Source organism: Polypterus senegalus, chromosome 12 (assembly GCF_016835505.1).
Source record: "Polypterus senegalus isolate Bchr_013 chromosome 12, ASM1683550v1, whole genome shotgun sequence".
Taxonomy (NCBI): domain Eukaryota; kingdom Metazoa; phylum Chordata; class Cladistia; order Polypteriformes; family Polypteridae; genus Polypterus; species Polypterus senegalus.
The window spans coordinates 1,271,069-1,286,795 of NC_053165.1; the positions used below are offsets into that span (position 1 = coordinate 1,271,069).

At 35.1% G+C, this 15,727-nt stretch overlaps 1 protein-coding gene across 1 annotated transcript in view; it reads right to left on the bottom strand.

Moving 5' to 3' along the window:
- syne3 (spectrin repeat containing, nuclear envelope family member 3) overlaps nucleotides 1-15,727 on the bottom strand; it is a 63,684-nt gene that overhangs the window by 7,124 nt on the left and 40,833 nt on the right. Inside the window, 8 exon segments of the mRNA XM_039773382.1 lie at nucleotides 2,260-2,286; nucleotides 3,498-3,668; nucleotides 5,703-5,861; nucleotides 7,390-7,681; nucleotides 10,126-10,298; nucleotides 13,050-13,211; nucleotides 13,900-14,034; nucleotides 15,409-15,552. Of these exon segments, the coding sequence (XP_039629316.1) occupies nucleotides 2,260-2,286; nucleotides 3,498-3,668; nucleotides 5,703-5,861; nucleotides 7,390-7,681; nucleotides 10,126-10,298; nucleotides 13,050-13,211; nucleotides 13,900-14,034; nucleotides 15,409-15,552 (1,263 nt within the window).

Consider the following 15,727-nt stretch of genomic DNA (forward strand, 5'->3'; position numbering starts at 1 on the left):
CACATAAATGTTTTAATGAAATCTAGATATGTGGACTGCTTTGGGTTGGCACCCTGCCCAGGATTGGTTCCTGCCTTGTGCCCTGTGTTGGCTGGGATTGGCTCCAGCAGACCCCGTGACCCTGTGTTCGGATTCAGCGGGTTGGAAAATGGATGGATGGATAGATATGTCGAATTGGCATTAATCGCTTGAACTGGTACAAGTAATGAACCTTATATATCGCATGCTCTACAGTCTACTCATAGCCTATTGGTTTGACACAACATGACCTATCTGGTGCTTTTTGGAGAGTATGCAAATGGTCATAAATGAAGAGAACAAGCTTTTAGGGACATTTTTTGCCCATGACGATGACTGAATTATGAGCTTATATAGGGGTTCAAGAGACATTCTCTATGTGCTGATTTTACCCCAGCATTAGAAACACAGACTCTCTGAAATCAGGTTATACATGTTCAAATGCAGGTACAGTATTAGCAACAGGCTACTTTGAGAAGGAACTGGCAAACTGGTCAAGAATATCTCAACCAGGCTTCAGCTCCATTATGCCTGCTGTGCTGGAAGCCATACAATGATAGACAAGGCACTACATTCAGTTTCTCAATGGTGTGGGTTTAAAGGTCTACATAAAAACACAACTTGCACCAATGCTTGGTTTTTCAAAGGTAATATTACATATTGCAATAAGGGCACCAAGCAAAAATTACACAGCTTTTGTTAACCATAAGTACTTTCGTTCCTTTAACGTATAAGCTATCTCTGATACCCAGATGAAACAGACCAACGTCAGGACTGCTGTGGCATAATGCTTCATAATAAGGCATCCCCAATTACAGATACCATTTGCAGATCAAAATTAGAGAGAGTAGATATGTACTGTATTTTCCTCTTTCCAGTGCACACACACTCTGTCAATGGTCAGGGATCGGCTTCATTGCCCAAGATTGGACTTTATTTTATTTTTTTATTTCCGGTACTGTGCAGCTGATGCAGTACACTTCATTCACAGCAGCAATAACATGTTGGTATTTACTACATTTGCACTTGTTGGTGACAATCCCACTTAGACCACCTAAGGTTATTCACATGCCTCTAATTTGTAGACAAGACCTTCTCTCTCATACTGCTTGATACAAAATGAAGCTAGTGAAGGTCTATAGTATCACGGTCGCATACATATGAGATTGATTAGCATGCACCATGAATGGTTGTTTCAAGGTGGCAACCATGTTATGTACATGGTGCATTCACGTATGCACACTTAAAGGATGATTGTGATTTGTAAATGTAAATCATGTACAAATAGCCATATCACAGATTAAATAGTTTGTGGGGTTCACAATAGGCATATTTTTAAAATGAGTTTTACAATTCTGTTGAAAAAATATTCTAATGATATAGTTCATTATGATATTAATGGGCACAAGGCAGCAAGCAACATTCAGACCTATAGTATAATCCCTAAATTTGAATAAACAGGCGGAAGGCTTAAATTGTACTCTCTTCTATCTCACTGATGGAAATTATTTGTTTTGCATCTACTCTAGCTGACTATATTATTCAAATATGCATTTTAGAAGTGTCCCAAGCATAGCAAAACGATTTGTTATACTATCAGGCATGAAAGTTAATAAGAATCGACTGAAGAGCTAATCTGAGGAAGGACTCTCCTACTAACACACACACACACAGAGTTAAATCATATCATCCACTTTTTTCATCTTTATATATTAAAAATAGAAAATAACAAAATCACCAGAGGTATCATATTTTTCTTTGTTTCAACAAGAGGGAGGTGAGGGAAAGGTGTTCCATTCTTAAACCTTACCAAAAATACTAAAAAAGGAAGACATCATCTTTAGTAGAAAGCAATAGTGAGGGTACGTGACATCTTGTCAACCCAAGTAAATCCAGATACAGAGTACTAAACAAGTTACTGCATACAGGATATACAGCATTCTGGAAGAGAGTATGCTTTACTCGCATTTCTCCATGGGCATACTGAAGCACCCAAAAAATCACATTAAAATTTAAAAAAACAATATAAATACTAAATCTGGAGTTTATTTGAAATAATGTTATTTTCATGTGTGTACATATTCAAATACATTTTAAATGTGTGCATCTCTATTTTATACTATTATTTTTCATTTTTTTCTATAAATAGGAATAGGAATAAACTAAGCTTGGGTGAAAGGGATCTGTACTTAAAAAACCTTTTGTACAATAAAGGTGTAAAAAATCCAGATAAAAAGTTACCTTTCCTGTGTCAATGCGATTCTCCACCTGTAAATGAAGTCAAAAGTAAAGACAATAAAAATTACACTGAAAAATATGAAATCTAAGCAAGTGAAAATTATCTCATTTAATCTTCTTTTCATTATTGAAAGAATTATTGACTTAACAAAAAATTTGTATTCATAATTATTTAGCTTACTTTAAGAAACCTTGTCATGTAAATTGTGCTTACCATATTGGCAGATTTTTTTCTAAATAAAAGCAAAACGCCCATCCAAAGTGTTTTTGCCTAGTTTTGCATATGCGTTTTTTGCATGTTTGCAATGGTGTTTTAAGAATGATATGCAATTTTAAGAGATGATGAGTAACATTATTCAAAATTAGTTACATAAAATATGCCTATGTTAAGTGAAAGTGCAACCCCTTGTGGTAGATATTAACTTTACCACTATTGTAAATTCTAGTTTAAGGGAAGAATACAGATATGCCAAGACTCGAGATAAACATTCACAAAAATGATGCTCTGTAACTGTTGGTTTCGTCCCATCCATTTAACATAGGCATTTTTAAAAATTCTTTTGCTCTCATTCAGAACACAGCTGAGCCATATTTGTTTTACTCTGTACTCTTTTTGATGTACATTTTTATTTGTTTCAGGTTCTGCACAATGGACTGCTCTTTTTTGTCATATTATCAGCAATAATTTTCCTTTTGGGGAAATCTTGGGTAATTTGCACCAAGGTCTCTCAAACTCAGACTTGGAGACAGATACAACTGCAAAGTCAGCTTCCAAAAAATTTCATATTTAGTGTTTTCTTCTTTTTGTAATTAAACTCAATGTTTATTTAGATAGACGTACTTGTTTTTTTTTTTTATCATGAACACAGATTCTAGAATTTGTGTCTTGCTATCTTTTTAACTGAGTTTGATAACCACTGCCAAAGGAATGCAGCTTTTCAGGGTTAAACATCAGGGAACTGATAATTGACTGTAGCCAAATTTTAATGGTATTTCAAAGGATCCGCACAAAAGCAAAATCAGGTGCAATTTTACAACACAATTCCAAATTAAGATTGAAATCAGGATAAAAGAACACAAGCACACTATGCACATAACCCAATCTTGGAAGTTAAAATCTGTATTATCTAGGAAGTCATAAAAAATAATAATAATAAAAAACAATAGTAAATATCATTGTGTTTGTAAAGTAAGTAAGAGATTACGTAACAAAGAGGAAAGTGCAAATGAGGACAACTTACTTGGGTTAGTGTAGCAGATTCAAGATTAGCTGGATTTTTAAGTTTTGATTTATAAAGCATCCACTTGTATCGCAAACCCTCGAAATGTGCATCTTCACCAATCTCTGGTCCTTTAGCATTTAATAGAGACTGGAAGAGATTCTGTCCCTCAGGAACTTCTGATTGCAGTTTCTGTACAATTACAGCCAGAGTGAGAAGAGGTGGTACCACAGTGGTAGTGAAGTTTCGAATACTTTGGATTTAGTATTTCTTAATGTATCCAACCAAATCCGTTGTCATTCAAATATAAAGATAATAACTGTTTCTCACAATTCTACATGTCTGGTTAAAAGAAACCTTTTAAAATATCTCATAAAACACATACAGAATTATTAATTATAAAGAAAGTTACATATAAAAGTGTCAGACGTTTGAGCTTCCCAAACGTAAAACAAAAATAATTAATAATAAGTCCAGTTTCCTGGGTTTGAATCCTACTGTGGATTACTCATGTTCTCCCTGTGTCTTTTAAGCTCTTCTTCGGGTACCCCAGTTTTCCTTCCACATCACCAGAGATGTGCTTGTTTGGTTCTAAATCTGCCCCGTGTGGGTTGTGTGTGAGTTGAATTTGAGATGGAGAAGTGCCCTGTACAGGGTTGCTTCTTTCCTTGTGACCAAAATGGATTAAGAATATTTGACAATATTGCATTATATAGTGTGGCAAGCGGCTGGGGGTGGCACCCAGCCGGGATGCCCGGAAGGACTGGAGGAGGGATTGTGCTTCCTCCAGACCACGAGGGGGTGACCGCCCTGGTGGCTTTGGGGACCATGGGAATAGAGCATAGAAGCTCAACCCTATAGGCGCCTGTGGTCACCGCCAGGGGGCGCCCTAATGCCTAAGGAGCCCTGGCCCTGAGCACTTCCACCACACCCGGAAGTGCTGAGGGGAAGAAGACCAGGGACACCCGGAGTGCTTCCAAGTGCGCAGCCAGTACTTCTCCCACACTTGGGAGAGCCGGTGGAAGATTATCGGGAGGCACCTGGAGCACGTCCGAGTAGGGATAAAAGGGTCCGCCTCCCTCCATTTCGTTGGCTGGAGTCGGGTGGAAGAGGACGGAGCTCAGAGGAGAGGAGAGGAGTGGTGGAGGTCAGGAGAAGAGAAAGGCATTGTGTTGAGGGCCTGGACTGAGAGTGATTGGCGCTACGGCACTGGGTTGTGTGTGCACCTTTGTAAATATTATTGTAAATAAACGTGTGTGGGTTGAAACCTACGATGTCTACCTGTCCGTGTCCGGGCTGTTTTCCACAACAGATATGGTGTCACTTAACAGCAAACATTGATGACATTTTCAATGTGCTGGTTTTGCTTCTGAAATACATTACTCTTCACTTTTTCTTTTTAAACAGTAACTGTAAGAATTTGTATTTCTAATGCTGCCTTTTCTGTATTTTATCCCTGGGGTTAAATAATCTTACAAATGAAAGTGTGGGCTCCTTCTCTATTTTAATCAAAATAAATAATTTATTACTGCAGCAATATTCGGTAGAATAGGGAATAGCACAATATACTGTAACTAAATCATCTTTAAGTGGTTTCATCTTGAGCAATGTAGATTATAACTTAAATAAATCCAACATAACAGTTTAACTTGCCTAGGCTTAAGGAAAAAAAAGTAATCTTCAGTAGTCATAAAATTGCTTCCGCCTCTGAGTAGTTTTCTGTGCTCTGCCTGACAAAAACATTTTGAAAGTAAATAAGTTTAAAATACAAGGCCATGTGTCAGAAATGATGTGGGTATCTTGAGTTCAAGGCAAAACAGTTCTGAACTGTCAACAAGCATGATTAACATTTTGTATCTGTTATTATTTGAATTACAATACTTCTGTGACTTCAGGACAAGAACAGCAACAGGCCCAAACCTAAATTGAGAAGTCACTGTTCAGGCTAAACTTTGTTTCAACATATCCTCTGGAGTCAAACAAATCTCCTTGTGTAGTTGTGTTTCTTTCTTGCCTTCACCTAAACATGTATCCTAATTTAACTTAACCAGGCTTACAGGCTACTGAACTACCAAGAAAGACATGATTCTTCTATTAGTGCAACAGATTAAAATGACTACATCTATCAAACTTGTTTGTACACAAGTATTTTACATATAGTAAAAGGCAGTTGTATATTTCACACAATCATGCAAAAAAACTTACAACATTAAAATGAAAGCCTACCTTAATAACCTGCTGTTTGCTTTTCAACTCTCTATCAGTCAGAAGATTAGTTCGCATTAATATCTTGTTTAATTTATGCATCCTTTCATTCAACCATTGTTCAAACTGCTCTCTAAGCTTTAAATAATTCTCAGAATTGCTCATTCTTGGCAAGCGTCTCTGTCAATCAAAAAAGAAACACATTTAAATAGTGATCAAATACTGCTCATATAGGATTAATTAGAATAACAAAAATGTAAAAATGCCAAGAATCTGATTGTGATATTCAGCCTATACATAAAAATTGAAATTATTTCTTTTTTCATTAGAACTAATAAATGTTGTTGGTAATAATGAACAATAATCACAATAAAATAAATAACAAATACTTTTAATATATTTATCACAATAAAATACTTAAAAAAAATCAAACTAAGACACAAAAATAAAGCATTACTGAATGTTTAGTTGGACCACATAGTGAAAGAAGATTGTAGGAACAATCAAAATAAGCTACATTAAACTGACCCTGTACCTATTGCTTTTATCCTCAATTAATACTTTCAAGCTTATTATAATCTTGTATTAAGCCTAATAAGATATGGCACATTCAGACTGTCATTTTAAAAAATAAAACAAATAGAGTGTGTTTAATTTTTTAAAAAGGTAAATTATGGTTAATTTTGTTAATAGAAGTGCAATAATTGTTATACATATTTTGCAGAAATTAGATGCCAACACACCCCCTCCCCTGGTGTGTTTCCCTACCTGAAAATTGCCAAGGAGACTAGAATTATGAAAAATGATGTGAAGTTCTAATAAAAAATAACAGAAATACACACAAAAGCCAAGTGAACACATGGGAAACAAACACAACATTCTTAAAGTTCACTAAATCCAGTTCAGGGTTTTAAATGAATTAAATTCAGGGTGAATTAATTAAATGAATAAAAGAAAATTGCAAAAGTAAATAAAACACATTACAAAGTAACACACACAGAGGTCAATATTCTAGGTTATCTGTTGAAATTGGAATACAAATCAAAGAGCAAATTTACTGCAAACATTTCTACAACCTTTGCATTAAACTGTGTGTGTAGTCTTTGATCTGATCTTTACACTAGCAACATGTTAGCATGATAGCTTGGAGTTCTTATTATTTATTTATTGTTTGTTCGGTGTCCTTGAGTTCTCAGAAAGACGCCTTGTATAAATAAAATATATTATTATTATTATTATCCAACAGGTGGTTCAGTATTAGGACATCTGCACTGAATAAACAGGGCAGCATTTTCAAATATCACTCATCTGCTACTTGTGATGTAACATGAAACTTGTTTTGTAATAATAAAGAAAATTGGAAAAAAGGACAGCCTGCTTGTCAATAAAAGTAAATGTTAGGTGTGGGATTTAGTTGACACTAATTTCTAACAGAATATGCAACAGCATTTTCAGTTAAGTTTATGCCACAAAAGATATTCTTTAAAAACCTCCTCTTAAATAAAAAAGTAGCGCTGAAAAATAATTATAGCTTTAGTAGAAAAATGACTTGCGGCCGAATGAAGTGTAACAGTATAAAGGTAACCCTTATGATATCTTGTATACTGACTGTATACAATTATCTGTAAAATATTTTATGAAAGGTGAATACAAATAAGAATCATACAAGCAAACATTAGACATTCATTAGATTTCAACGAACAACTACCTGTTTATCCAAAAAGGGCCCATCAACTACATCTGGCACAGTTTGGTCTCTAACTCCATTTGAGGTATTACTCGTCGAACTGCTGACTCCAGTCTCTACTCCTGGCATTCCTTCAAGTGAAATTTGTTCACTGCAAATATCTTCATTGCTCCAATTGTTTTTGAAATCACTGCCCAGGGAAGCAACATCACTGACTTGCCTGGGGATCTGCAGGCTTTGCTGCGGTAGATGTGGTAGGTCTACTTTTCCTTTATTCCGAATTTTTTCTTCAACTCTGAGTTTGGTAATTAAGCTGTAAGATAATAATTATAAAGCACAAGCTAGAGTTACAAAGACAATTTTAATTTTGTTAAAGTATAGTTACCAGTATCTTTCTAAATGTGTCATGCAGACCTTTAATAATTTTCAAAGAGTTCCCCAAATGTCACTAGAAAATAAAAATAAAAACAGGCTCCTGCTAGAATGCAAAAGGAAGTAAGAACACAAGTATCCTCCAAAAAAAAAAACAAAAAAAAATTCAAGTGTACACCATCTAACTCCTAGAAATATGTCAGAAAAACTGTTTTTTTTGTTTTTTTTTTTAAGACAGATTTGGAGTTGTCCAAATGATTCACAAAAGACTATAAAAATCTTTTATCTGTGATTTATACAGTATACTATGCACACTGGGAAGACTCCTAGCACTCACTTCCCATAGTTCATATATTAGGGTACTTTCAGAAGACTGACTGCCATGAAGACATCAGTAAATGCTTTGATTTATTTTGGAGAAAGGTAGGATTTCGAGGCAGCTAAGGCCCCCTCATCAGGCAAGGTGCAATTTGTAATGTATTTAGTTAGCCAATAAAAGGTGTCATTTCACCCTACTTTCTCCTGTATCAATCTATGGCTAACACGGTATTGATTTATTTTATAAGAGTAAGTATTAAAGAAACAGCGTACTACATTATTTCATAAATGTGGCATCACAGTAGGTCCTTTATGTGTTGTTAACTATTTTTAATGGTGGAACACTGAGAAGAAAACATTTTTACAGCTGCCACTTTAAAAGAAGAACATTACTTTTGGCATCTGAACAACTTGATTCATTCCAACACTATTCACTAAGTTCACCTGAATGTATGCATTTACTTTTGTGAGCTTTGCTTTAACGTAACTAGACACTATGTTGAGTGCTGTAGCTTGTTAGTATAATGGGAGCTGCCTGTAGTTTTACAGTATGATGAATCAGTACAAATTCCTTTAATCAATATTCAATTCCCACTTCTTGTGCATTTAGCTACGGGAAATCATCTTACACAATCAACCACTGACATGGCAATATCACTCCTAAAAGTACACATTGAAAAGGCTGTGATCACAGTGACTATTATTTATAAATCTTGATTGTGTGTAGGGAAAGCTCGAGTCTCTGGTAAGTCCATGTACGCTAGAAGAAATTATACAAAGCCACAAAAAATGTTTTGGGTAAAGCAAATCTTTACATAAATATATGCAGTATATAAAGGAGTGATCAAGAAGTTTTGGGTCTGAACCTTGAAAAAGGCATTCTCTAATACTGCCAATGATTAGGTCTTTAAATATGTAACAAGTTTTTAGCATCTGTTCTTTCTAGTGCATGTTTCTCGTTTCAGAAGTGAATATGAATTCCAAAAACTGTAAAATCAAGTATTCAGTTCTAGCACAATATAACACTAACTTTGGAGGTTCATTCTCCCCTAAACCTGACCTCTTTATAAGCTTCTGTGAAGAGCTAAGGTGCAAAGGTCTGTAATAGCGCTGCATCTCTCAAGAATGACCAAATACTGAGTGAGCTTTGACACTGATGACAGAAGGAAGTGATGGCCACATTGAGTGAACCACAGTGCAGAAACAAAGAGTGACACTGTGTAAGATAGGCACTATAAGAATTGGTTATGTGACAGGTGAATCAGTTCTTCATGAACATTTAAACATAAGCAAGGTCTAATTTCTGAAATGAAGCATCACCACATCCAATATTCCAAAGATAAAAGCGAACAAACACACTCAGAGTAGGAGAAAAGTAAGAATAAGTTCGTAATTATCAACAGGTATTCACAATGAAAGAAATTTAAAGTCCAAGCTCATGCCAGCAAAAGCATCTTAACCAACTTAAGATGCTGATGATTTAGTTCATGCTGATTACATGCCTTAAAGGAATATATAACTGGATCAACTTTATACTCGTCTGTTTTAACATTTGCAAAAATGGCAAAGAAAACTGTTGACCATTCCAGTTCTGTTTTATGATAATGTCAAACTGTAAGGATTACAAAAGCTGCTCTACAAATCCATGCACTTGAAGAGATCCCAAACCTTCCCTACCTAACTCTAAAGACTAGGCCCTTTTGATTGCCCTTTTTTCCCCTACAATGAATAGCTACCTGTGTGGAATATTCTCTACCAATAATAAAAATGGTAAGTTAACTACAGAAACTACTGTATAGACTGGTTGTGCAATTAGGACAAAATGTTTTATTAGAGTGGCACAAAAGAGCTTTATGAACATTGTGACAAGTGTACTAATATTCATGAGATTTATGACAAAAAATAAAAGCTGCTTAGTTGTATTACTGTTTCCCTTAACAGATCTGACTTGCAATACTTTGATCAACCCTCATATTTAAAGCTGACATTTCTGTCCTAGTCAAAAAAAAAAATACTTATACAAATCTTCACAACAATTTATTGTGATAAAAAAAAAAAAAAACCTGCCTATTGATATGCAAGATCAATGCTTGTAGAGAAGCCCATGATTGTTTCAGTTCCTTCAGGTCTCTTTGTATGTGTACTTGTCCTTCAGTAGATGTATTTTCCAGCACCGATAGTCCCAGCACATCAGTCTCATGAAGGTACATCTCCTTTTCAGGAAATTCAGACAGCATTTTCTGTATAGAATAAAGACAAAACACTAAACACACTGTATTGGCAATTGCACAAATTTAAATGTCAGAATCCTAATTAATTTAGCAGTAATGTCTCTTACACTTAAAATCACAAAAATAAGTAAACAAACATAAAAACTATACAACATAACAAAATATGTTTTCTGTTCTATTAAGATTCAATAGGCTGAGAAGCTAGTCTGCCTGGGCAGTGGGCACTATAACTAAGTAAAAATAACTGGCTATAATCCAACACAGTAACAACCTCTGTGCCAACAAAGTCTTTACTGACTCCACTCCTAAGATGAAATTTAAAATACATAAAAGATTAATGTCAGGGTTCTTTCCAGAGCCTTTTCGGGGGTCAATGACATTTCACAATATCCTAGCACTATCTTAGCAAAGGAGTAATCAGCTCTACTCTGTACGTAAAGATTATATTTAATGTTTCCTGTCTTTGGTGTTGTTTCCATCAGCACTACTGTGTTTGCTTTGCATAATGTTTTTTCAAAAGGCTATCAGAACCAAGTGTAAAAATGTCTTTTGAAAAGTTGGATTGTGCTCTGCATGTGGAACCTGTAGTCACAAAAGACTGCCTTGATGAAGCCATGGTGTTTCACTGACAGCTGCTGGTGTCATTATTCAAGTTACAAATCTGCAATTGTTTTACTATTCTACCCACAATTTTGAAACACTCATTGTACTTTGACTTTATTTTATTTTGAGTACTACTTGCTTTTTATACAACATGAATTGATAAGTGTGTTGGACTGATGATAACGTTAATTTATGCAGATACTGTTGAACCTCTGGTCACAAACATTTACAAACACTATGATCAAAATGTTTGCCAAAATTTTGCATCTGTTCACGACCATGCGTTCTGGTGGCGAACAAATACACTGGTGGCCAGTTTCCCTATACGTGTTTGTACGCACCAATGATTTCCCATTCTCCGTTTCCCATGTTTTTTTGTTTGAATATACAGGGCCTAACAAAGCAGCTGATGTTGCAAAGGGAGTTACAGTGTTAACCAAGCAGAGGCTTCAAGTGCTGGAAGAGGTGTAAAAACTGTTGCTAGTGTGGTTGAACGAGAAGCAAATTGCAGGGGATAGCGTAAGCAAGCCGATCATATGTGAGAAAGCCAGTAAGATACATGGCGATTTGCTGAAATAAAATTCTTCTTCGAGTGGCGAAGGTGAGGAATTTAAAGCCAGTAGAGGATGGTTTGAAAAGTTTTGCAAGAGAAGTGGCTTTTAATTTTTTTTCCCCTGTGCTTAAAACTCATAAAAAAGTGTTTACAGCGAGTGGTTTGTAAGGGTCTAGCGCGAACTCTTACAATGTTAGTTTTCTCTGTTGTTCAAGGTTTTCTCAGTGTTATTCAATGTTTTTACATTTAGTTTACTATTACACTGTGCATTCTATGGTATAATTAACTATTTTTGTGCTTAAAAAATATATTTACATACAGTTCATACAGTCTGGAACAGATTAATTGTATTTACATACAATCTTATGGGGAAAATTACGTTTGGGTCGCAACCAAATAGGGTTGTGTCCAGAGTTTTGGAATGAATTATGGTCATGACCAGAGTTACCACTGTATCTGGAAAGGTATTAAAAAGGCCATGAGATAACCAAAGATTCTGTAGGTGAATATCTGCTAATGTAAGTACTGTATATGCTATTATGATGTGTTGAAACACACCAGAAAGTTGCAAGAAACCAGAAAGTGCACGCTTCTGTGTTCAAATTGGGCAATACAGTTGTGTAGTGATTTCTACTGATGCCCCACAGTTCCAGAATAAGTGGTACTGATTTTGGACATGTCACAGTCTGTGGAGAATTTGCAGAGTCTTCCATAATCTTTATGGGTTTTACTTTGTGTAATAACTTGCACAACTTGAATGACTCTGTACTACGTGTAGTAGGTATCCACCCACGTGGACCCACCTCTTCCAGCTGGAAATCAACATAACCGGAAATTCCGTCATCTTTGAGTTGTACATGTTAGTCAAAACAAACCAAAAAAGTCAAAGTCAAAAATCTAAACTGAAGTTTGTAACCGGGAATTCTAATTAAAGCACTTGCAAAAAATCCTCTCAGGGTGTCTACAGTCTTGGGCAACTGGAAGGCACTTGCGTCAATGACCCGTAGTGTGACATTTTGACTATGCACCCTGGTAATCATTGCATTAAGACAATAGAATCCAAAAAAGTGAGATTTATTGAGATAATTCAAAATCCTAATGCAAAATTAGTACATCCCAAGGGAAATGTTATTAAGCCTAAGAAATATCAAAGAAACATCAATTAACATAAAGCAGTGTAAAGAAGCATTTGCAAAGTGTTGTTAACTTTATGTGAAATGGTCAGTGGGATACAGAGATTAATTAAAATGTACCCTAAAATCAAACATTTGTGTATTATTTAACTCATTATTTTTGGTTTTTTTTAGATATATATTTTAATACTCTAAAAAAGCAATTTAAAATGGCACTTGCTAGAAATTCAAATTTCACTAGATTTCTTATTTCTTTTTAAAAAATGATGCAACAAGCTCACATTTTTAAATAAAACATGAATTAAAGAGAGAGTCACATGACTCACATGAAGTGAAAGGGAAAAGACATTGAAAAGCATTGTTTAATTCAAATCTATTTTATAGCAAGAGTTGAAGCACTGGTCTACAGTGAGCGTTCCATTACATCTAACTTAAACATGATATGAAGAAGACAATCAATAAACAACTGACCTCTAATTCAGCCTCACGATTTTCAGCACTCCTGTCACCATTTACACTTTTATAGGGCTCTAGTTTCTGCTGTATTATCATCATCCACTGCTGAAGGCTCAACAACCTCTCACGGAAATGTTCATGGTCATTGACTGATTTCTCACATTCCTGTAGAGACTTCTGCAAAAGGAGGTGTCAAAAAATTTGATACTACTTTTATTCAGTGGGTATTTACAAAGAGAAGTCTACTGCAAAATGAACTCCCAGCAATCTTACTTTATGTCATGAGGCACCAATAATGCCGAGTACCTTGTCTAAGCACCTAACATTTATAGCATCTCATGACTTAGAAAAACAGCTAGCTTAAAAACTGTAGTGGCTAAGGTCCTTATATTCTGTGGTGATATTTGGAACCAGATCCATTAATAGTCGACATACTCTAAATATTTTAATTTAAGTAGACAGACATTATGTCCCACTATTCTATTTAAAGCACAGCTTCTTAAACACATAACTGTCTTCTAATTACATCCATTATAATAACTTTCATGTAAATATTTTGTTCTTTTATTTGTTATTAGAAAATGTATACATACTGGATTAAGACAGTAAATTGTTGTTAAGCATTATACCGTATGTTTGAACAGCTAGTGATATTATATCTAGCATGTAAATCCTTTCAATCCAAGCAACATCAAATCAGACACCCTTCTATAAAGCATCGTTCTTCAGTACCAACTCCAATGATCTGAAGAGCATTTGGGACTCCAAAAGATCAATTAATCAAACAAATTAGTGAACTATATCTGTTATGGTTTACTTTTTATTAAACAGTGTGACAGCAAAATCAGAAAAACAAAAGTTTTACCTGTAGGATATTATTGAGAGTCTTCCATTCGGCTAAAAGTTGAGCAAACTGACATTTGTAGGATGGATATTCTGATACAAAACTTTCCATCTTGAGAATATTTGGCTCAAAGTCTATTAAGTCTTTGTAGATCACCTAGTAAAAGAAGAATTTCTGTTTTTATTTTTGTACATCTAAATTACTGTAACCATTAAATGAGCCAACCATAATTTACTTAGAAAAGCAATAATGTTTCCAATGATGCTTTAACCGAAAACATACAATACATTTTGGTTAACACACTGCCTCAGTCACCAAATTAACCATAGCCATTGCATGTTAACAACAGACAATCTGGTCTAATTTGTTTGTTTGTTTGTTGCTAATTCTTATGTACATTTATGTCATATTTGTCAGCCAAGCATGAGCTTAGCAATTGACTTGAGTATTTGAATTACCACTGTAAAAAGAAAATCTAGCAGGTTGATTGTTAAGGAAGAATAAAAAAAATCCATATTAAAACTATAATCTATATTATTACAGAGGTCTGGTAAATAACTTTGTGGGATGGTGTCAGTCAAGCCAACTTCTCTTGAACGTTTCCAAAACCAATGAGAAGGTAGTGGACTACCATAGGTCTAGACCACCACTGAGACCTGTATCCATTGAAGGGGCTGATGTGGAGTGGGTCAAGACCTATAAATACCTTGGACTGCAGTTGGATGACAGGCTGGATGAAATTTATACCTCTAATTAACCTAAAATGCAAGGAAGAGTACAAAGAGAATACTCAGAGAGAAACTCACATAGGTGGAATGTGCAAACCACACACAGAAAGCAACAGGGCTAGATTTTGAATCCAGGGTCCAGGATATGTAATGCAGCAGTGCTAATCACTGTGCCACCCTGCCACTAACAAACAATTACAGTTCTAATTATATAGTGCAATAACCTTAACAAGCCTAAAACACTGAACAAATTAACAAATACAGTACAGTTACAATTACTGTATATGCAAAATATGCATTTGTCTTTCTTTACTAGTGAGTAGTAGTCCTTAACTGCAACAAGGGATAATTAGCAAAAATGTGAATACAGTAAATAAGCAGCAGAGTTTTTTCAGGGTCCCTGAAACCAATAACTACTGTGCTAGGGTATGCTTGGCTTTGGGTTTAAAAAAGGTTTGAAAACAGATAAACACTAAATTAAGGCCATTAAATCATTCAAATTTTAGTCTGTTCTCTGCAGTGTAATTTTTTTTCTTTCTGAGGTTGGTACATAGACTCTTTAATTATTACTCATAAATCAAAACTCCACACAGGTGGCACAGTGGCAGCGCTGCTGCCTCGCAGTAAGGAGATCACGGGTTCCCGCACTGAGTCCTCCCTTTGTGGTGTGTGCTTTGAGTAGTGAGAAATGAACTATATAAATGTAAAGAATTATTATTATTATTAATAATAAAACCAACACAAATTAATGTTTGATTCCGAAGTACACATTAAACACCTGACAATTTAAAAATAAAATTACCTGAAGCCGCTCTTTCTGAGCCTTTTTGCTCAGTATATCTGGTTGCAGATTCCCTTCAGATGCAATTCGGTCCTTGAAAGTAGACAAGCTCTTCTGGATTGATTTGAACATTAATTTGAAATCCTGTGATTTTGATGCTGAAGTCTAGTGCATTGCAAAAGGGAAAAATATAATTTTCACATTTTCTGAAACATAGCAAAACTTTCTGTTGCTTGCTTATAATCAGACAAACCTTCGCAAAATGGTATACAATCACAGGCACAATTAAGCTGCAGATAATTCATATCTATGCTGAGCAAAACACAGGTTTAAAGTAACA